This window comes from Pelodiscus sinensis, chromosome 2 (genome assembly GCF_052426305.1).
Source record: "Pelodiscus sinensis isolate ZL-2025 chromosome 2, ASM5242630v1, whole genome shotgun sequence".
Taxonomy (NCBI): domain Eukaryota; kingdom Metazoa; phylum Chordata; order Testudines; family Trionychidae; genus Pelodiscus; species Pelodiscus sinensis.
Window position 1 is genome coordinate 1,844,237 of NC_143053.1, and position 25,459 is coordinate 1,869,695.

A 25,459-nucleotide genomic window follows, 5' to 3' on the forward strand; every position below is an offset into this window, starting at 1 on the left:
CAGCTGTGCTCCTACTCGCCCTAATGGATTCAGCTGGCTTCTACCAGCCATTTGTGCAGTCCTGGATCTTTGCCAGCTGGGCCCTCTCTAGCCCTAATTAGCTCCCGCTGGCCTTCTCTCTGTTAGCCCCGGCTCCGGGCCGGAGTCCGAGTATTAAAGGGCCAGTGCAGGGCAGGCGCCCTGTCACACCCCGTTATCGACGGTAAGAAGCCCCAAGCCCGGCGTCTCCGCTCAGGCACCGACCGGAGTGTCTGGCACAGGATGCATGGCAGCGCCCAGCCCGTGCCAGGCGTGTGCAGGCTCCAGGGAGGGCAGCAGCCCGGCCGTCCCGTTTGTGTCGGCTTTGTCCCAGACTCCTCCACCCCGTCCCCAGGCTCAGTCCGTCCTTGGTTCCTTTGCTTGGCGCCCAGGAAAGCCAGGCAGGGCTGCCCCCCCACCGAGCATGGGTAGTGGGGACGGGGCGCCCCACAGCAAACCTCTTCCTGCAGACGGAGGCCCGCGCCACAGCCCGTCCCAGAGCGCCGCGCCGGGGGTGGCTGGGCTCCTGGCTCCGCGCAGGACTCACCTCCGCGCTCCGGCCCCCACTTCCCTCCTCCACGCTGGGCAGGTCTCTGGCTCCTTGCTCGCACCGGTGGACCAGGCCTGCTGTGGGCTGGGTGCTGGTCCAGTCCCCCCCCCCGGCCTGTGTCCCCGCGCTCCCACTGCAGCCGACGACAGCGTGGAGAGTCACCCGCTCCTCTCTCCCCAGGCTCCCGCGCCAGACGGGCCTTCCCTGGAGGACGCCCCGGAGCCTCGCGCAGGCAGCAGCTCCCGTGTCGCCCTCCCACCCCCCCGGGCTTCTAAACTGCTGCAGGACTATGTGTGCCGCACATCGCTGGCCACGATCCGGAGCCAGATCTCCCAGGTAAGGGCTTGGACCGGCGCCGAGCGGGCGTGGGAAAGGCAGCAGGTCCCCTGCTGGGTCTGCTTTCTGCTCCACCTGGCTGGGGGCAGGGATCCCGTGGGCCAAGCGGGGGCAGAGATTCCGGGGCTGGCGGGTGCAGAGATTCTGGGGCTGGCGGGGGCAGGGATCCTGTGGGCCGGTGGGGGTAGGGATTCCGGGGCCGGCGGAGGCAGGGATCCCGTGGGCTGGCGGGGGCAGGGATCCCGTGGGCTGGCGGGGGCAGGGATCCCGTGGGCTGGCGGGGGCAGGGGTGCTGTGGTTTGGCAGCTGGCCGGCAGGCTGGGCAGTGATGCTGTGGTGCTGCCGGGGCCGTGGCCGTGGCCGTGGCCGTGGCCCGTGGCATGTGGTGGGAGGGAGGGCGGAAGGAGGGGACTCTCGCGGGGGCAGCAGCCTGTGCAAGGTGAATAAATCCCTTGTGCCCAGGCTCGCCAGGCAGCCACAGCAGCCAGCCAGAGCCAGCACAGCAGCCTCCGGAGCCCGTCGTCCTCGCGGCAGGTCGGCCCCTCCCCCTCTCGGCACATCAGCCAGCTCTCCCAGGTGAGCCCAGGGCTGAGCAAACCTGCCTGGGGCGCCCGCGCAAACACCTGCCAGCCTCGCTCAGTGTCCCTCCGGCCGCCGGCGCAGGCTCAGCACGTCCCTTCCCCGCCTGCCGGCCGCACGGCCTCCTTCCCTCCAGACTCAGCGGCCCTCGTGGCAGCCCCCGCCCGCAGGCCACAGGAGTTCCTTGGTGGGGTTGCATGGCTTAGCTGGGGCACGGGAGGCAGAGCAGCCAGGCAGCCCGGGGCCCCTCGGTGCGGGAGGCGGAGCGGCCGGGCAGCCCGGGGCCCCTCGGTGCGGGAGGCGGAGCGGCCGGGCAGCCCGGGGCCCCTCGGTGCGGGAGGCGGAGCGGCTGGGCAGCCCGGGACCCCTCGGTGCAGGAGGCGGAGCGGCCGGGCAGGCCGGGGCCCCTCGGTGCGGGAGGCGGAGCGGCCGGGCAGCCCGGGGCCCCTCGGTGCGGGAGGCGGAGCGGCCGGGCAGCCCGGGGCCCCTCGGTGCGGGAGGCGGAGCGGCCGGGCAGCCCGGGGCCCCTCGGTGCGGGAGGCGGAGCGGCCGGGCAGGCCGGGGCCCCTCGCCGGTGGTTGAGGAGCGGCTGTGCGGCCCGGCCCGGTTCCCCTCGCCGGTGGTTGCGGAGCGGCTGTGCGGCCCGGCCCGGTTCCCCTCGCCGGTGGTTGAGGAGCGGCTGTGCGGCCCGGCCCGGTTCCCCTCGCCGGTGGTTGCGGAGCGGCTGTGCGGCCCGGCCCGGTTCCCCGGGGCGGTGGTTGCGGAGCGGCTGTGCGGCCCGGCCCGGTTCCGTTTGGCAGTGGTTGCGGAGCGGCTGTGCGGCCCGGCCCGGTTCCCCGGGACGGTGGTTGCGGAGCGGCTGTGCGGCCCGGCCCGGTTCCCCTGGGCGGTGGTTGCGGAGCGGCTGTGCGGCCCGGCCCGGTTCCCCTGGGCGGTGGTTGCGGAGCGGCTGTGCGGCCTGGCCCGGTTCCCCTCGCCGGTGGTTGAGGAGCGGCTGTGCGGCCCGGCCCGGTTCTCCTGGGCGGTGGTTGCGGAGCGGCTGTGCGGCCCGGTTTGGTTCCCCTGGGTGGTGGTTGCGGAGCGGCTCTGCGGCCCGGCCCGGTTCCCCTCGCCGGTGGTTGAGGAGCGGCTGTGCGGCCCGGCCCGGTTCCCCTGGGCGGTGGTTGCGGAGCGGCTGTGCGGCCCAGCCCGGTTCCCCTGGGCGGTGGTTGCGGAGCGGCTGTGCGGCCCGGCCCGGTTCCCCTGGGCAGTGGTTGCGGAGCGGCTGTGCGGCCCGGCCCGGTTCCCCTGGGCGGTGGTTGCGGAGCGGCTGTGCGGCCCGGCCCGGTTCCCCTTGGCGGTGGTTGCGGAGCGGCTGTGTGGTTCCCCGGGGCGGTGGTTGCGGAGCGGCTGTGCGGCCCGGCCCGGTTCCCCGGGGCGGTGGTTGAGGAGCGGCTGTGCGGCCCGGCCCGGTTCCCCGGGGCGGTGGTTGAGGAGCGGCTGTGCGGTTCCCCTGGGCGGTGGTTGCGGAGCGGCTGTGCGGCCCGGCCTGGTTCCCCGGGGCGGTGGTTGCGGAGCGGCTGTGCGGCCCGGCCCGGTTCCCCGGGGCGGTGGTTGAGGAGCGGCTGTGCGGCCCGGCCCGGTTCCCCGGGGCGGTGGTTGCGGAGCGGCTGTGCGGCCCGGCCCGGTTCCCCGGGGCGGTGGTTGCGGAGCGGCTGTGCGGTTCCCCTGGGCGGTGGTTGCGGAGCGGCTGTGCGGCCCGGCCCGGTTCCCCGGGGCGGTGGCTGCGGAGCGGCTGTGCGGCCCGGCCCGGTTCCCCGGGGCGGTGGTTGCGGAGCGGCTGTGCGGTTCCCCGGGGCGGTGGTTGCGGAGCGGCTGTGCGGTTCCCCGGGGCGGTGGTCTGCCCTACTCCTGGGGAGCCAGCTGCTCTGAGTCGCTTGGGTTCCGTCTCTCAGGACTGGTCTTACCTCCGAGCCCGCCGGCTGACGTCCGGCTCCGTGCCCAACTCGGTGGTGCTGCAGCAGTTGCGGAGCCAGGAGGAGGTGGAGTCGCTGGTGGCCATGTGGATGGTCGAGGTAGGGCAGCGTGGCTGGTCTGGGGAGGACTCGCGCTCCCTAGGCAGAGCGCCCGACACCCCCCCGCTCTCCGACCGCCCCATCTGCGTTCGGCCCTTCCCGAGTCTCCCCGGTCCTTGCCCTGCAGTGAGGCTCAGCAGCCGGGGGTGCAGGGAGCCGGCTGGGGCGCTGGCCTGGGCCCCAGGGGAAGCGCAGGGGCCTGCAGGCTGAGCCTGAGCCCTCTCAATGCACAAAGCCAAGAGGAGCCTGGAGCCGCCTGTCCACAGACCGAGGGTGGCGCCCGAGCTCGCTCCGGAGAGCAGAGTCCTGTGGCCAGTGCTAGTCTCCCCCCTGCTCCTCCGTCCTGGGCAACCGGGCAGCCTCCCCCGCAGAGCCAGGCCCGATGGCTCTGTCCCAGCCGGCGCCCTGGAGTCCCAAGGTCAGGCCCCTGCGCCAGTGGAGAGCTGGCCAGGCTCTTCTCACGGGTCTTGTGTCAGCTCCCGGCCACCTGCCCTCCGCACCTCTGTTTCCCGCCCCTCCTGGCCGCCTGCTCCCCCTACCCCTGTCCCCCGCCCCTCCCGGACGCCTGCCCCCCTGTCCTCTGCCCCCCCCGGCTGCCTGCCTCCCCGCCATCCCCTGCTCCTCCCAGCCACCTGCCCCCCACTCCCGTCCTCTGCCCCCCCCGGCCGCCTGCCCCCCCCATCCCCTGCTCCTCCCGGCCACCTGCCCACCCCCGCCCCTCCTGGACGTGTGTCCCCCCGTCCCCTGCCCCCTCCTGGCTGCCTGCCCCCCCCGTCTCTGCCCCTCCCGGCCGCCTGTCCCTGTGACGGACCGGGCCGGGTCTGGGCACAGCTGAGGGCGTCTGCTCAGGGCGAATTGCTCAAATTCGGGGCTCTCTATAGCCCCCAGACTGGAGACCTTCCCAAATAGGCCACACACCAGTCCCACAGAGCGCTTCAGCTGCGTGCCTGGCCAGACAGAAGCCTCCCGAGCAAAACCCCCTGACACCCCAGCAATATCCGTGCCCCAGATGACCCTGGGCTTATACACAGGTGGGGGGGTCTTAGAACCCAATCCCACCTACCCCGAGCAAGTTCTGTCCGGTTCCAAGAAACCAGCCACAGATCCCTGATCAATTTACCCTCTGGACCTTACCCACAAATCACGCTGGGCCAATCCTTTAGCATCTAACATCTAAAGAAAAGCCCGAGAGCGAGGTTGTTAAAGTATCCTACATTCCATGCATCGAATCTCCCAGTTCTCGCTGCAGGCTCTAGCAGAGATGTTACAGCTCCTGGTTTAAAAGTCCTTGGTGCACATCCTATGTCCGGATGGGTCCACAGGTCTTCCGGCTCGTGAATCCCTGCGAGGCCGCATCTGGGGTCAGGAGCAGATCTGAAGACAAGATGGAGGCTCCCACATGGCCTCTTTATCCCTCCTTCCTGGTCTCTTCTTGGCTGCAGCAGGTCACCTGGCCCGCGGCCTGTCCCTGTGTCCCTGCTGGCAGCCCCTAGGTATCAGTCCCCATTCTTGGGGTGTGTCCTTGGCCTGTGGAGGGCTGTTGTTCCACGGAGACTTGCTCATTAGCAGGTCCATGGGCTGAGCTGCTTCGCCCATTGCTCAGCCACAAAGGGTCTGTCTACACTAGCCCCTAGTTCGAACTAGGGAGGCTAATGGAGGCTTTCGAAGTTGCAAATCAAGCCCAGGATTTAAATATCCCGCGCTTGATTTGCGTCTTCCCGGCCGGGCGCCATTTTTGAAATGTACAAGTCCGGACTAACCGTCTTGCAGGAGGAATAACAGGCAGTTTGATTTAGGGCTTTAATACGAAATACCGGGTCCCTGCCACGTGTAGACGCGGGCGGATAGTCCGGACTTGTACATTTCAAAAATGGCGCCCGGCCGGGAAGACGCAAATCAAGCGCGGGATATTTAAATCCTGGGCTTGATTTGCAACTTCGAAAGCCTCCCTAGTTCGAACTAAGGGGCTAGTGTAGACAGACCCACACAGAGAAACATTCGGTAGCCACACACAGCACATGCTTATAACTTCACACACAGACATTATACATCTATGGACTCAGTAGAAGATGAGCTTTCATTTGACACCCCACATGGCCCCCTTTGTACCAACTTTTGGGGCAAACACCCCCCCCCCCATGGGTACAGCAGTGATCCGGATGCTCCCCTCAAAATCCAGTAAATGAATGGAGCTGCCTATCTCCTAGAACTGGAAGGGACCTTGCAAGGTCATTGAGTCCGGTCCCCTGCCCTCACAGCAGGACCAAGTACCAGTCCTGACAAATTTTTGCCCCAAATCCCTAAATGGCCTCTGCAAGGATTGAACTCACAACCCTGGGTTTAGCAGGCCAATGCTCAAACCACTGAGCTATCCCTCCCCTCTAAACATGACCCTCCCAGGCCCCTACCCTCCAGCCCGTGCCCCTCTCAGCCGCCTGCCCCACCGTCCCATGCCCCTCCCAGCCGCCTGCCCCCCCATTCTATGCCCTTCCCAGCCTCCTGGCCTCCCCAGCATTCAGAGGTGGTGAGCTTGCCCCTTTTGGGTCTCTGTGGCCTGCGCTGGGCCGGGGCAGGGGCTGCAGCAGGCCGAAAGGGCAGCTCCTCGTTGCAGGAGGCGGGAGAGGCCGGCCCGGAGTGGGGGCAGGAGCTGGAGGAAGAGGACGAGGCGGCCTGGCGAGCGGCCACTCCGGAGGAGAGCTCCCGCCTCTCCCTGCCTGTGCCCCAGGGGAAGGAGGTAAGCGGGGCCGCCGGCCGCTGGTGGGAGACCCGCGCTCGGGGAGGGGGGTGGTTGGGCAGCAGGGCCAGCCCCAGCCAGGAGTCAGTCGGGGTCGTGCCAGGGGCTGTCTGCGGAGGGCGTCTCTGGCACGCAGGAGCCGGTAGCCAGGGGGAAGCGCCGGTCCCTGCGTGGGCCTTTCGCCCGGCCCCGAGCCCTCTGGCCGCAGGGCTCCTTGCCCGGGGCTCCCGCCTTGCAGCCCAGCCTGCTGCCCGCATGGCTCTGGGTGGCTGTGCCGAGCAGTCTGCACCCACCTGCTCTCTGCTCGCCCAGGCCAGGGAGGGTCAGAGCCGGGGTGATGGGGAAAGTCGGGCTGGGGGAGGCAAGACTCCAGCCCCGCCCCCATGGGAGCCAAGCCGCCCACGCCCTGCGCTATGGTCCTGGAGCACGGGGGCGGGGGAGCAACACTCCACCCCCGGTAGGTGTGGGCGGGGCCAGGCTGGTGGTTTGGGAAGGCAAAGCCCCCCCCCGCCTAGCGCTTTCCCACCGCGCTGCAGCCTCCTCTGCCTCCCTGGCTGCTGCGGCCTCTGGCTGCCAGGCCGGCTCTCCAGGCCTCCGCTCCCTGCTGCGCTCTGCTGAGCCCTCCCCGCCCGGCAACCCACTGGGCCCCGTGCCTGGGAGTGTGCGGAGAACGCGCCGCCCCGCTCACTGCTTCCGGGCTGCACCCAGCTTGTGTTTGCGCAGCGGCCCTCTGCGGCCCTGCGCTCCCGGCCTCGCTCCTCGGGGCACCTTCCTCCGGCTGCGCTGGAACGCGCCTCCTTCAGCACAGCACCTGCCACGGCGGGTCTGGGAGCTCCCCCAGGCGTGTGGCGCCCGCAGCTGCTCCAGCCACGTTTCGCCTGGTCTGCAGCCCCTTGACCGGCCCTTCCGGTAAGCAGATTTCACTCCCGCCAACATCAGCTGCATGGAGTGTGGGTAGCGATGCCCCGCCAGCCTTTCCCTCCTCCCACTGCTCTCTCATCCACGTGGGAAGGGCAGCGGGAAGGGGCGAGATACTCGCCGTTCTTTAACATCTTTTCACTGCACTCCTGCCCGTCAAGGAGGCATCGAATAACAACTGAGGAATCTCTCCGAGGGAAGGCAGCGATGGACGGTGATCGCTCTGCTGCTGTTACCTGCACAGCGTGTGCCGTGTTTGTCTTCCTCCCAGAAGAAAGAAGGGATTTCATCTGCACCAAGTGCAAGCTGGTCGCCATTTTGGAGGAAAAAATTAGAGGACTGGAGGCCCAAGTGTCGACCCTACGTTCTATCAGAGAGGATGCAGACGTCCTCGACAGAAGGCAGCGTTTAATCCTGAAGAGCCAGTGAGGGCAGTACAGGACCAGGAAGAGAACTGGCAGCATGGAACCTCTAGAAGAAGAAGGCCAACTCAGGCATCCCCCATTCCTGTAGAGGTAAGTAACCGCTTTCAGGCTTTCTCCACAGGCTCTGCAGTGCTGAATGCTTTGGCAGGGACCTCTCAGGGAAGAAACTGCAAGAGAACACCATCTACCGGAAGGCATGGGATGCATAGTCCTTGAGATGGGGGTTCCATGACCACCCCCCCCAAAAGAAGAAGACGGGTGGTGGTGGTCAGGGACTCCCTCCTAAGAGGGACTGAGCCATCCCTCTGCCGTCCAGATCTGCAATCTCGAGAGGTGTGCTGCTTGCCGGGAGCTCGCACTCAGGATGTGACCGAGAGTCTTCCCAAAGTGATCAAGTCTTCGGATCGCTGCCCCTTCCTGCTTCTCCACGTGGGAACTAGCGATACGGCCAAGAACGACCTTGAGCAGGTCACTGCAGGTTATGTAGCGCTGGGAAGAAGGATCAAGGAATTCGGAGCGCAAGTGGTGTTCTCCTCCATCCTCCCTGTTGAAGGGAAAGGACTGGGCAGGGATCGTCGAATTGAGGACGTCAATGCGTGGTTGCGCAGGTGGTGTCGCAGAGAGGGCTTTGGTTTCTTCGACCACGGGACTCTGTTCCGGGCGCAAGGATTGTTAGGAAGAGATGGGAGTAACAGTTAATCTGAACTAAGGATTTAAACTGCCACGTGTAGCTGCGGGCAGTTCATTCGGACTAAGGGGGTTTTAAAAATGGCGGCCGGATGGGAACATGCAAATAAAGCCTGGGATATTTAAATCCCGGGCTTCATTTGCAACCCCAGTTCCCTGATTCGCCTCCCTAGCTCGAATTAACGAGCTCGTGTAGACATACCCTGTGGGAAGGAGGTGGACAGCCCGTGGTGGGGAAAGAACAGTTTAGGAACAATTTAGAAAAGCTAAACGTACACAAATCCATGGCACCCGAGGGCACTGAGGGGGTTGGCAAATGAAGCCCTGAGCGGACACCCTCAGCTGTGCCCAGACCCAGCCTGGTCGTCACCTCCCAACACACCATCCCTGAACGAAGGCGTTTTCAATGAAAAGTAAAACAAAAGACGCTCTTGTGGGTCTGTCTCCACTGACACCCTCGTCCGAACTACGGTGGCTCATGTCGGCATTCGAACGGGCAAATGAAGCCGGGATTTAAATCTCCCAAGATCTCGGCAGCAGGCTGCACCAAGCCGTGTCATTGACCAGAAGAACATCAGAGCAGCCAGACTGGGTCAGACCCTCCAGCCCAGTGTCTGTCAGCCCACAGCAGCCAGCGCCAGGTGCCCCGGAGGGAGGGAACAGAGCAGGGAAGCATCACGTGACCCCTCCCCTGTCGCCCATTCCCAGCTTCTGACAAACAGGCCGGGGACACCCTCCCTGCCCATCCTGGTTAGCAGCCATTGATGCACCTGTCCTCCATGAATATAGCTACCGCTTTTCTGAACCCTGTTAAAGTCGTGGTCTTCACAACATCCTCAGGCAAGGAGTTCCACAGGTTGACTGTGCGCTGTGTGAAGAAAAACTTCCTTTGGTTTGTTTTAAAACCTGCTGCCTGTTCATTTCGTTTGGTGACCCCTAATTCTTATATTGTGGGAACAACTTTTCCTTATTTACCTTTTCCACACCACTCATGATTTTATAGCCCTCTATCATATCCCCCTTAGTCTCCTCTTTTCTAAACTGAAAAGTCTCCGTCTCTTTAATCTCTCTTCATACGGCAGCCGTTCCAAACCCCTCAGCATTTTTGTTGCCCTGTTCTGAACCTTTTCCAATGCCGATATATCTTATATGAGATGAGACGACCACATCTGTGCGCAGGATTCAAGCTGTGGGCGTCCCGTGGTTTTATACAGAGGCAATAAGCTCTTCTCTGTCTTATTCCCTATCCCTTTGTTAAAGATTCCTACCGTTCTGCGCACTGAGCGGATGCTTTCAGAGAGCTACCAACAATGACTCCAGGGTCTCTCTCTAGAGTAGTTGTAGCCAAATTAGTCCCCATCATGTTGCATGTGTAGTTGGGGTTCTCTTTGCCAACGTGCATTGTCCTTGTGAAGCTCTTCCCAGGCTGTTTCTGTCTGAACTCTCCTGAGCACTTTGGCGTCATCTGCACATTTTGCCAGGGCACGGTTTCTCTCCGCTCTGCTGGGCGTTGGTCCTGGAGAAGGACCCCTGTCCGGTTCCAGGCTGGGGGCAGGCCAGGCCATGCGGAGCCGCGGCACCGCTCGTCCCAGCTCCCGCATGCGCCTTACAAGCTTTGCAGCCGCAGCCCGCTCCCTGGGCCGTTCCCAGTCGGCACCCAGGGTGAGCGCGTCTGTGTACGTCGCAGCCCTGGGGCAGCCAGGGTGACCCACATGCCACATGCCAGGGGTGCTCCCAGCCTCGGCCGGGTGACCCCAACACGCGCCCAGCCCCCCACGCTGTGTCCGGCAGTCTCCAGCCCTCTCCTGGAGCCAGCAGTGAAAGTCCCCTAATGTGTCTTACGGGCCCCATTGCACCCCCGCTCCTTGCCGGCTCCGTCCATGGCTCCCTGCCGGCGTCTGCCACAGCACAGCCAGGGCGCCTGCTCCCTTCGCCTCGGCCAGGCCGCCCGCGGAGAGGAAGACGTCCCTGGCCGAGGCCCCGTCCCTTCCGAGCAGCCTGGCCTGCACTAGTGCCAGATGCACCCCAGGCTGCGTGCCCGGAAGTGGGAGGAGTGACGTGAGACAGACACTCAGACGAAAGTACAGGCAGACCGGTGCGGGCTAAGACCAGAGCCACGAGCTACAGGCTGCCCCTGGTGTCTCCCTGCCGGGTCTGCCATCCCCAGGCCCCCGGCTGACGCGCCGGCTTCTCTCCCAACCTGGCCGCGCTGTCCCAGACTCCCGCCCCGCTGAGTCGTACGCAGTGGGGCTCCCATCCTCCCCCTTCCCCAGTGTGGCAGGAGACGGGCCAAGAGCTGCCTGGGAGGACCTGGGTGGGAGCGGAGCAGGGGGAAGGGCTGCCCGCAGGGGACGAGTCCCCAGGCAGGCGGGGCCAGCGCTGAGGAGCATGGCCGGGGCGCTGGGCTTGGTGGGGGCCTGCACAGGCCAGCTGGTGCCGGCCGGGCTCCTGTCCTTGCTGCGGGAAGGCCTGATGGCAGGGCCTGCCGGCGGCCCCGGGTGGGGCAGGGCGCTGCTGACCCAGCCTGGCTCTCGTTGCAGAGCTTTCTCCTGACGCAGCCGGAGGAGCCGGGGCGCAAGCAGTCGCGGGGCAAGGTCCCGTTCTTCCTTCTGCAGTTCCAGGACACAGAATGGTTCCAGCGGCTCTTCCCCTTCCCTGGTGCCACGGTGAGCCACCCTGGCCAAACACGGCAGCACGGGCCTGGGCGCTGGGCGCCCGCTCGGTTTAACCCGCCTGTGCCCAGGGCTTGCTGTGCGGCCGAGGGCAGGCGAGTGCTCCGCCAGGGGAAGGAGCTCTGAGGTAGTGTGAGCAGGGCCCTGCACTGTGAGGCTAGAGAGCCGCGGAGGGCAGCCTGTGGCCGGCGGCTGCTCAGGGTGGCCCACCAGATGGTTCGTTACCGTCGCCCGTGGCCAGGGCTGCCGGACTCGCTGGTTCCGCCTGGCGGGTTTTTCCTGCCGTGTCACTAAAGCGGCACACGTGGAGCCAGGGCCCATGGCGGGAGGGGCGGGCTGGCTGCACCCAGCACTGAGGGTGAGAGCCGGGCTCCCTGCCTCTGATCCCAGTGCTGCTCTGGGTCAACCTGTACCCGCCCATGCTCTAGGCCCCCAGCACTGTGGGCACGACAAGCTTGTGGCCCCGGGAGATGGAGGGGGCCGCTCGTTCGCCTGGGCTGCCCCGGCTGAGAGCGCCGAGCGAAGTCCCGGGTGTGACCGTGATGTGTGTTTAGAAGCTGTCTGTCCCAGGCCCGTCCATCCTGGTGCCCGAAGTCCTGGCTTGTTCAGCCGGGCAGGAGGTGGCAGTGCCCACGTTGGCACGAGACATGGCGGACGCTCTGACACACCTGCAGCCAGCCCCCTGGCGATCACTACGGCTGCCCCCGGGGTGGGAACCCTCCCTCCCTTCTCCCACCTCTGCTAGGGGCTGCAAGGCCCTTTCCCTTCTCCCCGGAGGTTCGCTCCAGTTCTGCGGGTCGATTCGTTTCGCTGCCTCGTTCCCTGCCAAGGCTGCCCCGGGGCAGGCCTGGCTGGGGCGGGAATCAGGCAGCTGGAGTGGCTGTGGGGGCCTGAGGAGCGGAGGCCTCAGACGGGTCCCTTGCCCCTTGCAGGACTCCCTGCCCAGCCTGAGCCTGGGCGGGTTTGTGCGCCGGATCCTGGAGGCGCTGCTCGCCCTGGACTACCCCGCGCGGACGGACGCCGTTCAAGCCATCCTGACGCTGCACGAGCAGGTCGGGGTGGAGAACGGCCCAGAGGTCTGCAGAACCCTGCTGCACATCCTGAACCAGAGCAACCCTCCCACGCTGGCGGTAAGGCTCCCGGGCCCGGAGGGCCTAGCTCCCCCAGGCGTGCGAGGGCAGCAGTAACGCGTCCCCCCCGGCCGTGCGAGGGCAGCAGTAACGCGTTCCCCCCGGCCGTGCGAGGGCAGCAATAACGCGTTCCCCCCCGGCCGTGCGAGGGCAGCAGTAACGCGTTCCCCCCGGCCGTGCGAGGGCAGCAGTAACGAGTTCCCCCCGGCCGTGCGAGGGCAGCAGTAACGCGTTCCCCCCGGCCGTGCGAGGGCAGCAGTAACGCGTTCCCCCCGGCCGTGCGAGGGCAGCAGTAACGCGTTCCCCCCCGGCCGTGCGAGGGCAGCAGTAACGCGTTCCCCCCCGGCCGTGCGAGGGCAGCAGTAACGCGTTCCCCCCCGGCCGTGCGAGGGCAGCAGTAACGCGTTCCCCCCCGGCCGTGCGAGGGCAGCAGTAACGCGTTCCCCCCGGCCGTGCGAGGGCAGCAGTAACGCGTTCCCCCCCGGCCGTGCGAGGGCAGCAGTAACGCGTTCCCCCCGGCCGTGCGAGGGCAGCAGTAACGCGTTCCCCCGGCCGTGCGAGGGCAGCAGTAACGCGTTCCCCCCGGCCGTGCGAGGGCAGCAGTAACGCGTTCCCCCCGGCCGTGCGAGGGCAGCAGTAACGCGTTCCCCCCGGCCGTGCGAGGGCAGCAGTAACGCGTTCCCCCCGGCCGTGCGAGGGCAGCAGTAACGCGTACCCCCGGCCGTGCGAGGGCAGCAGTAACGCGTTCCCCCCCGGCCGTGCGAGGGCAGCAGTAACGCGTCCCCCCCGGCCGTGCGAGGGCAGCAGTAACGCGTTCCCCCCCGGCCGTGCGAGGGCAGCAGTAACGCGTTCCCCCCGGCCGTGCGAGGGCAGCAGTAACGCGTTCCCCCCCGGCCGTGCGAGGGCAGCAGTAACGCGTTCCCCCCGGCCGTGCGAGGGCAGCAGTAACGCGTACCCCCGGCCGTGCGAGGGCAGCAGTAACGCGTTCCCCCCCGGCCGTGCGAGGGCAGCAGTAACGCGTTCCCCCCGGCCGTGCGAGGGCAGCAGTAACGCGTTCCCCCCGGCCGTGCGAGGGCAGCAGTAACGCGTTCCCCCCGGCCGTGCGAGGGCAGCAGTAACGCGTTCCCCCCGGCCGTGCGAGGGCAGCAGTAACGCGTTCCCCCCGGCCGTGCGAGGGCAGCAGTAACGCGTTCCCCCCCGGCCGTGCGAGGGCAGCAGTAACGCGTTCCCCCCCGGCCGTGCGAGGGCAGCAGTAACGCGTTCCCCCCCGGCCGTGCGAGGGCAGCAGTAACGCGTTCCCCCCCGGCCGTGCGAGGGCAGCAGTAACGCGTTCCCCCGGCCGTGCGAGGGCAGCAGTAACGCGTTCCCCCCGGCCGTGCGAGGGCAGCAGTAACGCGTTCCCCCCGGCCGTGCGAGGGCAGCAGTAACGCGTTCCCCCTGGGCCGTGCGAGGGCAGCAGTAACGCGTTCCCCCTGGGCCGTGCGAGGGCAGCAGTAACGCGTTCCCCCTGGGCCGTGCGAGGGCAGCAGTAACGCGTTCCCCCCGGCCGTGCGAGGGCAGCAGTAACGCGTTCCCCCGGCCGTGCGAGGGCAGCAGTAACGCGTTCCCCCCGGCCGTGCGAGGGCAGCAGTAACGCGTTCCCCCCGGCCGTGCGAGGGCAGCAGTAACGCGTTCCCCCCGGCCGTGCGAGGGCAGCAGTAACGCGTTCCCCCCCGGCCGTGCGAGGGCAGCAGTAACGCGTTCCCCCCCGGCCGTGCGAGGGCAGCAGTAACGCGTTCCCCCCCGGCCGTGCGAGGGCAGCAGTAACGCGTTCCCCCCGGCCGTGCGAGGGCAGCAGTAACGCGTTCCCCCCGGCCGTGCGAGGGCAGCAGTAACGCGTTCCCCCCCGGCCGTGCGAGGGCAGCAGTAACGCGTTCCCCCCCGGCCGTGCGAGGGCAGCAGTAACGCGTTCCCCCCCGGCCGTGCGAGGGCAGCAGTAACGCGTTCCCCCCGGCCGTGCGAGGGCAGCAGTAACGCGTTCCCCCCGGCCGTGCGAGGGCAGCAGTAACGCGTTCCCCCCCGGCCGTGCGAGGGCAGCAGTAACGCGTTCCCCCCCGGCCGTGCGAGGGCAGCAGTAACGCGTTCCCCCCCGGCCGTGCGAGGGCAGCAGTAACGCGTTCCCCCCCGGCCGTGCGAGGGCAGCAGTAACGCGTTCCCCACCCGGCCGTGCGAGGGCAGCAGTAACGCGTTCCCCCGGCCGTGCGAGGGCAGCAGTAACGCGTTCCCCCCGGCCGTGCGAGGGCAGCAGTAACGCGTTCCCCCCGGCCGTGCGAGGGCAGCAGTAACGCGTTCCCCCCCGGCCGTGCGAGGGCAGCAGTAACGCGTTCCCCACCCGGCCGTGCGAGGGCAGCAGTAACGCGTTCCCCCGGCCGTGCGAGGGCAGCAGTAACGCGTTCCCCCCCGCCGTGCGAGGGCAGCAGTAACGCGTTCCCCCCGGCCGTGCGAGGGCAGCAGTAACGCGTTCCCCCCCGCCGTGCGAGGGCAGCAGTAACGCGTTCCCCCCCGGCCGTGCGAGGGCAGCAGTAACGCGTTCCCCCCCGGCCGTGCGAGGGCAGCAGTAACGCGTTCCCCCCGGCCGTGCGAGGGCAGCAGTAACGCGTTCCCCCCGGCCGTGCGAGGGCAGCAGTAACGCGTTCCCCCCGGCCGTGCGAGGGCAGCAGTAACGCGTTCCCCCCGGCCGTGCGAGGGCAGCAGTAACGCGTTCCCCCCCGGCCGTGCGAGGGCAGCAGTAACGCGTTCCCCCCCGGCCGTGCGAGGGCAGCAGTAACGCGTTCCCCCCCGTCCGTGCGAGGGCAGCAGTAACGCGTTCCCCCCCGTCCGTGCGAGGGCAGCAGTAACGCGTTCCCCCCCGGCCTCTCTCCTCCCGGCCGTGCGAGGGCAGCAGTAACCCTTCTCCCCCGGCCTCTCTCCTCCCGGCCGTGCGAGGGCAGCAGTAATCCTTACCCCCTGGCCTCTCTCCCCCTGGCCGTGCGAGGGCAGCAGTAACCCTTCCCCCCCAGCCTCTCTCCTCCCAGCCATGCGAGAGCAGCAGTAACGTGTTCCCCCCCGGCCGTGCGAGGGCAGCAGTAACGTGTTCCCCCCCAGCCGTGCGAGGGCAGCAGTAACCCTTCCCTCCTGGCCTCTCTCCCCCTGGCCGTGCGAGGGCAGCAGTAACACGTTCCCTCCCAGCCGTGCAAGGGCAGCAGTAACGCATTCCCCCCCGGCCGTGCGAGGGCAGCAGTAACCCTTCCCCCCCGGCCTCTCTCCTCCCGGCCGTGCGAGGGCAGCAGTAACCCTTCCCCCCCGGCCTCTCTCCTCCCGGCCGTGCGAGTGCAGCAGTAACCCTTCCCCCCCGGCCTCTCTCCTCCCGGCCGTGCGAGGGCAGCAGTAACCCTTCCCCCCCGGCCTCTCTCCTCCTGGCCGTGCGAGGGCAGCAGTAACCCTTCCCCCCCCGGCCTCTCTCCTCCTGGCCGTGCGAGGGCAGCAGTAACCCTTCCCCCCCAGCCTCTCTCCTCCTGGCCGTGCGAGGGCAGCAGTAACCCTTCCCCCCCGGCCTCTCTCCTCCTGGCCGTGCGAGGGCAGCAGTAACCCTTCCCCCCCAGCCTCTCTCCTCCTGGCCGTGCGAGGGCAGCAGTAACCCTTCCCCCCTGGCCTCTCTCCCCCCGGCCAGGCGAGGGCAGCAAGGGGGAAGGGCGCGTCCAAATGACCCCGCAGAGGGAACGCAGACCCCCCTTTGTACAGCCCAGCACACGCTGGGGAAGCTGCAGCGCGGAGCCGGGATCTGGGGCAGGCCCAGCCTGCTGAGGGGCACCGTGCGCTGCTGGGATGGGGCGTGGCCATGGCTTGTGCACGGCTGTGTCTATAGACCTGTTGCCCTCTGCTCGCTGTGCTGCCGTGGCTGGGGCACAGCAGTCCGGGTGCTGCCGCTCCCTGCCTCCCTGCCGTGGGCCTTTAGAGAGGGCCGGTCTCGGCCACCCTGGCTCACTCGTCTGCACAGGCAGGAGGCTGCCCCGGGTGCCCTGCCCTCAGCAGCCAGCATCTTGCCCTGCGTTTTGCCCGTCCCAGCCGAGCCCAGGGCATCCCCAGGAAGCTGCTTCCCCCAGCACGGGGGCAGGCCAATGCCCCTCTCTCTCCTTGCAGGAGAGGACTCAGAGGAGGTTTGTGCTGACGTCCCTGAACGCTCTCCTGGCCTTCGGCAGAGACAGCCAGGAGCTGGTGCTGGAGCTGATGGCGTATTTCCTGTACAGTCCCGCCTCCAGCCGGTGAGTGCCGGGCCACGGGCCACGGGCATGGAGGGTGGGATGTGGACCTGCACGCTCCTGGACTCCAGGCCTGGGGGCACTGGCTGCCGGGGACACAGGGCCTCGCCCCACGGCTGCGATCGGTGCGCTGTGCTCAGAGGCTGTCCCAGGCTGGTACCAGCCCATCCCCTTCGCACCTGCTCCCCCAGCCAAAGGGCTGGGCCAGAGACCCCGCAGGCTGCAGAGAGCACAGCAAAGACAAAGCAAATCATATAGACCCCATCGTAGCTAGTGCAGCTCGTATAGGCCCCGTCGTAGCTAGTGCAGCTCGTATAGGCCCCGTCGTAGCTAGTGCGGCCCCTATAGACCCCGTCGTAGCTAGTGCGGCCCCTATTGACCCCGTCGTAGCTAGTGCGGCCCCTATAGACCCCGTCGTAGCTAGTGCGGCCCCTATTGACCCCGTCGTAGCTAGTGCGGCCCCTATAGACTCCGTCGTAGCTAGTGCGGCCCCTATAGACCCCATCGTAGCTAGTGCGGCTCGTACAGACCCCGTCGTACGACTACACGCGACACGAACTAGATAGTTCGGAATATGAAGCCTAGTCCAAACTATCTAGTTCGTGCCGTGTGTAGCCGCGGGCAAGGAGTCCACACTAGCGGACATTTAAAAATGGCGGCGCCCGGCAACATGCAAATGAAGCCCGGGAAATTCAAATCCCAGGCTTCATTTGCAAGTTTGTATGACTACATTAACCACCCTAGTTCGAACTAGGGGGGTAGTGTAGACAGACCCTCCTTTAGCATCCACCATCTGAAGGTTTATTACTAAAAGAAAGAAAAGCAGGAGAGTCAGGTTGTTAAGGCTAGTACATTACATGCATCGAATCTCCCAGTTCTCAATACAGGCTCTCAGCAGAGATGTGACAGCTGCTATCTTATAAGTCTCTGGTGCACATCCTGTGTCAGGATGGGTCCACGGCTCTTTCCGGCTCGTTGTTCCCTGCAAGGCTGCATCTGGGATCAGGAGCAAAACTGAAGACAAGATGGAGGGTGCCACATGGTGCTTATGTACCTCCCCTGGCATCTTCCAAGCTGTAGCAGGTCCCATGGCCAGTGGCCTGTCCTTGTGTCCCAAGCCAGTGATCATTCTTCTGGCTGGTCTGCCGTCATCCAGATTCATTCCCCGGGTGTGTCTTTGGCACCTAGAGATCTATTGTCCCTGGAGCCTCACTCATCACATAGTCATTGAGCAAACATTCCCGGCCCATGGCTCCGCCTCACACAGAGGATTTTCCAGCATCCACACAGAGTCCATATTTCTAACTCCACACCCAGACATTATACAAACACATGAAGAGCGTGTACAGAATCAGTAGAACAACAGCTTTCCTGTGACACCTCACATGGCCCCCCCTTTGTATGGACTTTCGGGGCACCCCCCCATGGGTGCAGCTGTGATCTGGCTGCTCCCCTTAAAATCCAGTAACGTGACATGCTGCCCCTATAGACCCCCTCGTAACTAACGCTGCCCCTATAGATCCCATTGTAGCTAGCGCTGCCCGTACACATTCCATCGTGCTGACTCCAGCCCCGGGGAACTCTGCCCTTGCGGGACAGGGCAGGCCCAGGTGTCTGAGCCAGGTCCCCTCTCTCTCCTCTGCTCCCCCACTGCTGCTGTGCACAGTCTGTTCTGGGCCCGGCAGCGGGGCCAGTGAGCCTGAGGGACCAGAGCAGGCGCCCGAGTGGGACTTGGGGCCAATGGCTGAGCAGGATCCAGGGCCAGCAGCAGAGCCCCTGGGTATCAGCAGGTCGGCAGCCAGGACCCCTGGGTGGCAGGGGCATGTGGCCAGGATGTCCAAAACCTGGGGGTGCCAGCACCGTGCCCCCCACTTCCTGAGCCTCAGAGATGGGGCAGGGCGGGACGCCCGGAGCAGGCACTAGCTGCCGGAGCTGGGCCCACAGACATGATGGCTGCAGGCAGCAGCAGAACACTTGCACCCCCTCCTGTGGCGGGCGACAGCCACCCCGCTATGTCCCAGGCACAGGCTGTGTCGGCCAGGTGGGGGGTACTGCCAGCCCCGGGGCGTCCGGCTGGTGCTGCCAGCAGCTCACGCCCACGCCCTTGGCCGGCCCTCAGATCCGTGTCCGCTGTCAGCCATTCGCAGCCCCCCGGCCTGATTTCACCCTTGCGCCCAGGGGCTCCGTGAGGGCTCTGTTCGCCGAGCTGGGCCTGGAGGATCCGCACAGCTATTTCTACAAGGAGATGGACTCCTGGGAGCAGGCCAGGGACCGGCCTGGCACCAAGGCGGCGCTGAGGCAAACCTGCGCGCAGTGGCTGGCAGGAGTCATGCAGGATTTCCAGGTGCCGCCTCTCTCCCGCGCAGTCCCGCACCCACGCCTCTGGCCCAGCGGGACAGCCCAGTGCGGGGAGAGCTCTGGCCCCGGCCTGGCGGGACAGCCCAGCGTGGGGAGAGCTCTGGCCCCGGCCCGGCGGGACAGCCCAGTGCGGGGAGAGCTCTGGCCCCGGCCCGGCGGGACAGCCCAGCGTGGGGAGAGCTCTGGCCCCGGCCCGGCGGGACAGCCCAGCGCGGGGAGAGCTCTGGCCCCGGCCCGGCGGGACAGCCCAGCGTGGGGAGAGCTCTGGCCCCGGCCCGGCGGGACAGCCCAGCGCGGGGAGAGCTCTGGCCCCGGCCCGGCGGGACAGCCCAGTGCGGGGAGAGCTCTGGCCCCGGCCCGGCGGGACAGCCCAGCGCGGGGAGAGCTCTGGCCCCGGCCCGGCGGGACAGCCCAGCGTGGGGAGAGCTCTGGCCCCGGCCCGGCGGGACAGCCCAGTGCGGGGAGAGCTCTGGCCCCGGCTCGGCGGGACAGCCCAGCGTGGGGAGAGCTCTGGCCCCGGCCCGGCGGGACAGCCCAGCGCAGGAGAGCTCTGGCCCCGGCCCGGCAGGACAGCCCAGTGTGGGGAGAGCTCTGGCCCCTGCCCGGCAGGACAGCCCAGCGCAGGAGAGCTCTGGCCCCGGCCTGGGCCCCACAGCTGCGGTGGCTTGGCAGCAGGATGCAGACTGGAGGTGGGGAACCGCTGGCCCACGATACATCTCAGGCCCAGGACAAGCCCCACCAGCTCCCTTCCCCAGGCCGTGGCAACCTGCGCTGAGCGGTGCCGGTGTAACTGCTGCCGGGCGGACTCGAACCTGCGTCCCTGGGGCTTATTGTAGGTGCCGCTCCACTACAGTGTGAGCTAAAAGCCCGCTGGCTCCCAGCTCCGGCTGCCGAGCTCCCTTGTTCTTATCTCGCTGTCCGTGGTCTGGGTGCCACGGCATGGGACAGGGACCCACGCTGGGTGGGTGGGTTACACCAGTGCTGAAGAGAGGGGCGTGGCCTGCCCCCCTCCCCCCCCCGCTGACAGGGTGGGCAAGCCCACGCCCACAGCAAGTGCCCAGGCACCTGGGGCTCGGATACCGTGGAGGCGGGGCACCAGCTGTATGCCATGGGGCATCTGCAGGGTGGGCCTCCTCCTGCTCTGAGGCTTGCTCCTGGCGAGGGGCGCAGCCCTATGGAGTGGCTGTGACACCTCACCCCAGTGGCGGCTCCGGGCCCACGTCTCCCCGCTCAGCGTGTCACTGGGCTGGCTTAATCCCCCTCCCCTTGTGCAGGCTAAGGGAGCCGCAGGGAGGAACAACGGCTTTCCGCTCGCTGCCAGCCCGGAGCCAATAGACGCCATCAACCATTTCTGTAAGATGCAAATGCAGAGGGACTTGGAGGCTCTGAGACAGCCACAGGCGGCTGGCGCGCAGGAGACCAAGAACACGGTGCTGGCCTGGCCTTCCGTCAGGAGGTGAGCCGCTCTGCGCGGGCTAGGAACAGCGCCAGCTGCCTGGTCACAGCGGCGGGGCCCTGAGTGGGCAAAGGGCTCTGCCAATCAGTTCTTACAAACCCTGGAGGCCAGGGGTGGGCCATAATTTGTGAAGGAGTCCCGGGCAGCCTGGAAGGGGCGGGGCCTCGGGCAAAAGGGGTGGGGCCAGGAGACTTCCCCTGCTCCCGCGCCCACAGACCCTGATTGGCATGAAGTCTATGCCCCCCAGCACCTAGAGAGAAATGCCAGCTGAACAGCCGGTGGTTCCCTCTGGTGCCATGCGCCCCTGGCAACAGGAAGAGACTTTGCCCGCTCCTCCCACCCCCAGGCCAATCAGGGTCTGTGGGCGGGGCAGCACAGGAAGTCTGCCCACAAGGGAACAGAGAACAGCCAGCTGTTTTGAACAGCCAGCAGTTCCCTCTGGTGCCACGTGCCCCTTGTGGGGGGAGGACACTTCATATGCTCCCCTGTCCCCGGGTCTCGATTGCCTTGGGGGTGGGGGCGCAGCAGGCATCTGCAGGCTGGATCAACCGGCTTGGCGGGCCAGATCCAGCCCGGCGGGCCGGATCCAGCCCACAGAGGCCCCTTTGCCCACTCCTGCGGTAGGCAAAGCAAGTCCCCAGTGCTCCGAAGGGCCGGGGGGAGGTGGAGTCTGACGGCCTTGCCCGGTGTCACTCTTACCTCTGTCGTACCCAGAACAGCGGTAGAAAGAGACACGGGGCCAGGCTCAGAGAGCTCACAGGCTGGACTTGATTTCTGAGTCCCAGCCTGCTGAGATATGGGAACCGCTAAGTAGGCCACCCTAACCCGTCCCTGTGCCCCGTAGGGATGAGTGCGATAACCAGCCGTGATCATTGCTGTAAAGCACGTCTGCAGCCCTAGGGTACGACCCCCGCAGCCGGCTCATGCCCTGCGGGGGCAGGGCTATGAAATCGCAGCAGAGATGCTTGGGCTCTGGCCCTGCCCCAGCCCACCCCGGACACGCACCCTGGTTTTACAGCCCTGCAGTGAAATGGGGCCAAAGGTCTCCGTGTCTCTGACCACACAAACCCGCGAGCAGGCAGGGAAATGGCAAGGGAGCCGTTCCAAAGCAAAGCAAGGAAACTCCTCCCCCCCCGTGGGACCAGCCCGTGGGTCTCCCTGACACAGAAAGGGGAGGGGGCAGGGACCCGGCCGCTCAGCCTGTCCGGAGCTGTTCTCGTGAACAATGGCAGACTCTGGAGCACTCCGTCCCCACACCACGTACGTCGGTCACAGGGTAACAGTGGGTCACGTGACACTGTAGGAGTCTCTGGGTTGCGCGCCGGCTGCTCCTGCATTGCACGCCACTTGAGAAACCTACAGTGAGCGCTCACGCAGAGCAGCTCTATGGGGTGGGGTGTCCTACACCCGCCCGGAGCAGGCTCACGCTAGCAGGTGCCCCTTCACACCCCTCCCACGCGTAAGAAGTCTCCAGCACGGCAGAGCGCTGGGACTAACCACTGCTTCTGTGCCAGGAGCCAGGCCATCCTGCGGCTAGGAGAGACCAATACTCTGGCCCGAAAGAGACCGTCCCAACGTAAGTAGCGGCTCTCGCCGTCTTCCCTTCGCTCCTGCACCGCCTGCGGGAGATGGATTTTCATAGGCAGCCCTCTTTCCTGCAGTGCCACCTTCTCCCTCGCTTTCTCTGCCCCTCCCCTCCATGGAGCCTGTCTCCTGTGTTAATAGCCACCCGAAAAACGCTTCCCCAGGGAGGAGCAGGGATCTGGATTTACTCTTGTAGACCTGCGGTCCGGGCAGTCCAAAGACACAGGGAGACGCGATTCTTTCCCCAGCAAGCTGGAAATGCAGCTGAAAGCCATACACAAGTGCAACAAACCAACCAGCCCCTGGGTATGGGCGGGGAGCTGAAGGGTTCCAGTTGCAATAACAATTCCACGAGTTTTCCGTGGACTGCCCGGGTCCCAGCTGGATCTATGGCCGGTTTTTAAAAGGACAAATAAATACACAAACAAGCAGGCGTTGGAAGTTCCCCACTGCCCAAGTGACCCTGGAGCCCTGAGCAGAGGGTACAAAACAACTCAAGATGTTGTCAGGGACCCAGGGTCACGAGGCCCAGGGCCAGGCACGCCCACCAGGCACGCTGGTGACTTGCGACGGCTGCTGACCTCTGACAGGGGCTCCCACCCAGGGATCGGCTGGTTGGACACCGGGGGTCTCGCGTGATCCCCAGCTTCTCTTTAACCCAAGGATAGGAATGGGGGTCCATGCAACTGGGCTCCCCTGCTTAGGGCTGCTTCCTCCGCGCTCCTGTGGATCTCCTGGGGCCCTGCCCCATCTGATTCCTGGTTTGCCCTCTGGCTTGGCTCAGCCTTTGATCTCCTGGGGCCCTGCTCCATCTGCCTCCGGACATGTGACTCTCAGTTGTGCCTTGTTTGCCTCCAGCTCTGACCTCCTGGGGTCTGACGTGGCCTGACTCCTGCTCTAACCACTAGGTCAGACCTCCCACACCCCAGCCGTGAGAGCCAGCTGGCTGGAGGCCTTTAAAAGCCTCCCCAGTTGAGATGGAAGGAGAGGGAGAGGTTGTCAGTAACCCAGAACAGCTCTAGAACAGAAGAGTGGGGTGGAGTCCCAGGAGGAGGGGCCAGGCCGGGCTTCCTAGCCCAGAAACCAGCTGCAAGGCCAATGCAATGGAGAGGCAGCAGGCTGGAAAGGAGCAGAACGAAGGCCAGTGCACAGCCAGCCTGCGGAGCTCACTGCCGGCAAGTCTGTGAAGGCCAAAAGTATAGTTGGGTCCAGCTAAGACTTAGCTAGGTACAGGTGGTCAGGTCCACTGCTGGCTGCTAGCCGAGACGGGCAGGGACACAGCCCCGTCCTCAGGAGCTACGTCTATACTGCAGGGTTTTGCGCAAGAAGTCTTTTCATAGAACCATAAAGCTGGAAGAGACCTCAGGAGTCAAGTGCAGCCCCCTGCTCTAGGCAGGGCCAATCCCAACTAAATCAACCCGGCCAGGGCTTTGTCAAGCCGAGACTTAAACACCCCTAGGGATGGAGACTCCACTACTTCCCTAGGGAACCCAGCCCAGTGCTTCACCACCCGCCTAGGGAAATAGTTTTTCCTAATATCCAACCTGGACCTCTCCCACCACAACTTGAGACCATTGTTCCTTGTTCTGCCACCTGTCACCACTGAGAACAGCCTCTCTCCATCCTCTTTGGAACCTCCCCTCAGGAAGTTGAAGGCTGCTATCAAATCCCCCCTCACTCTTCGCTTCTGCAGACTAAACAGACCCAAGTCCCTCAGCCTCTCCTCATAGGTCATGTGCTCCAGCCCCCTAATCATTTTGGTTGCCCTCCGCTGGACCCTCTCCAATGCGTCCACATCCTTTTTGTAGTGGGGGGCCCAGAACTGGACACAATACTCCAGATGTGGCCTCACCAGAGCCGAATAAAGGGGAATAATGACATCTCTGGATCTGCTGGCAATGCTCCTCTTAATGCACCCCAATATGCCATTAGCCTTCTTGGCTACAAGGGCACAGTTGACTCATCTCCAGCTTCTCATCCACTGTAACCCCCAGGTCCTTTTCTGCAGAACTACTACTTAGCTGGTTGGTCCCCAGCCTGTAACTATGCTTGGGATTCTTCCGTCCCAAGTGCAGGACTCTGCACTTGTCCTTGTTGAACCTCATCAGATTTCTTGTGGCCCAATCCTCCAATTTGTCTAAGTCACTCTGGACCCTATCTCTGCCCTCAAGCATATCTACCTCTCCCCCCAGCTTAGTGTCATCCGCAAACTTGCTGAGGGTGCAATCCATCCCCTCAGCCAGGTCATTAATAAAGATATTGAACAAAACCGGTCCTAGAACCGAACCTTGGGGCACTCCACTAGAAACCGACCGCCATCCTGACATCGAGCCATTGGTCACTACCCGCTGGGCCCGGCCTTCTAGCCTCTTTCTATCCATCTTACCGTCCATTTATCCAATCCGCATTCCCTTAACTTGGTGGCAAGAATATTGTGGGAGACCGTATCAAAAGCCTTGCTTTTGCAAAAGTGTTCTTGCACAAAACCTTCTTGTGCAAAAGTGCATCCACATCTCAAGAGAGCGTCCATGCTGCACAGATGCTCTTGCGCAAGAAAGCTCTGAAGGCCATTCACAGAATAGCCATCAGAGCACCTGTGCTTTCTCTGATGGGCTCTTTTTGAGCAAGAAACCCCTGTGAAGCATCCACACCTGCCTTTTTGCGCAATAGCTGTAGCGCAAAAAGGAGCTATGCCTCGTAGAAGGAGGATTACCTACACCGGAAAAGCCCTCTGTTCTGCCATTTTACTTGTGCAAAAGCGCATTTGAGGTGTGGATGCTCCGCAGGATTTTGTGCAAAAACAGCCATTTTTGTGCAAAAACCTCGCAATAGAGACATAGCCTGGGTGTTGTGAAACCTCCGACTGACAGAAGCTGTGACTAGATGAACTTGCCCTGTGGTGTGAACACCTGGCACTGCCTACTGTCAGAAGCCGGGTTACTGGACCAGGTGGACCACTGGTCTGACCCAGCATGGCCATTTTTATGTTGTGTGCCCTGCGTTAGCCGGTCATTTCTGGGGGCAGGGGTTGTGGGCAGTCCCAGTAGGTGCTCAACTGGCAATTTTAGGTGTATAGGAATATATGACAGTTGGTACCCAACTGCCACGTACGTTGGCCACCGGTAGGAGCACACACAAAGGAAAGAACTAGTCCCGACTACTCTGCACGTCTGTGCTCTTCTTTTTCAATATATTTTTGTTTCTCTCCTTTCAACACAGGGTTCTACCTCCCGCGCATCTTCCCACTCCCTCTGTTGAAGGGATTTGTGCATGCTATTAAATTGCCATTGCCACGGATCAACGTGAACCCATTCCCACCCGATCCTGACGTGCCAGCTGCGCAAACCATGTTCATCTCCATGGACCAGAAAGTCCGGAAATACTTCATCCCAAAGCTCTCCCTTGCAGACAGCTACCCCTGAAGACATGGCTGCCCTGGATGGCCCTGCATTGGCCTGACTCCTAGACTTGATCATTAGCAGAGGCCATTGAGTGCAGACTATAAACAGGCTCTTCTGGCTCTGTCTATAAGGAACTAAAGAAACAAGGTGCGGTGACGATGGGAGGCCCAGCTAAGAGCTGAACACCCACAGCTGGATGGAGCAAGCTCCACAACACAAAACGTGCGGGGGAAATAATAAATGTAGACTCAGGATTGTTCTATTCAGTAGCTGCATTGCG

General features: G+C 64.9%; 1 protein-coding gene across 5 annotated transcripts in view; it reads left to right on the forward strand.

The window, feature by feature from the left end:
- The window catches only part of WDR97 (WD repeat domain 97), a 70,389-nt gene extending 44,958 nt beyond the window's left edge, over positions 1 to 25,431 (forward strand). For 2 of the 5 annotated variants that reach the window (XM_075916594.2, XM_089776080.1), the window contains 11 exons: positions 749 to 904; positions 1,367 to 1,480; positions 3,418 to 3,537; positions 6,149 to 6,271; positions 10,842 to 10,967; positions 11,906 to 12,103; positions 16,262 to 16,383; positions 18,559 to 18,724; positions 20,013 to 20,194; positions 21,709 to 21,770; positions 24,998 to 25,431. In XM_075916594.2, the coding sequence (XP_075772709.2) occupies positions 749 to 904; positions 1,367 to 1,480; positions 3,418 to 3,537; positions 6,149 to 6,271; positions 10,842 to 10,967; positions 11,906 to 12,103; positions 16,262 to 16,383; positions 18,559 to 18,724; positions 20,013 to 20,194; positions 21,709 to 21,770; positions 24,998 to 25,200 (1,572 nt within the window). In that variant the 3' untranslated portion in view covers positions 25,201 to 25,431. Of the gene's footprint in view, positions 1 to 748; positions 905 to 1,366; positions 1,481 to 3,417; positions 3,538 to 6,148; positions 6,272 to 10,841; positions 10,968 to 11,905; positions 12,104 to 16,261; positions 16,384 to 18,558; positions 18,725 to 20,012; positions 20,195 to 21,708; positions 21,771 to 24,997 lie in introns of those variants that run through there. The other 3 variants (XM_089776081.1, XR_016348655.1, XR_016348654.1) reach the window with 3 other exon arrangements.
- The last annotated feature ends 28 nt before the right edge of the window (positions 25,432 to 25,459 follow it).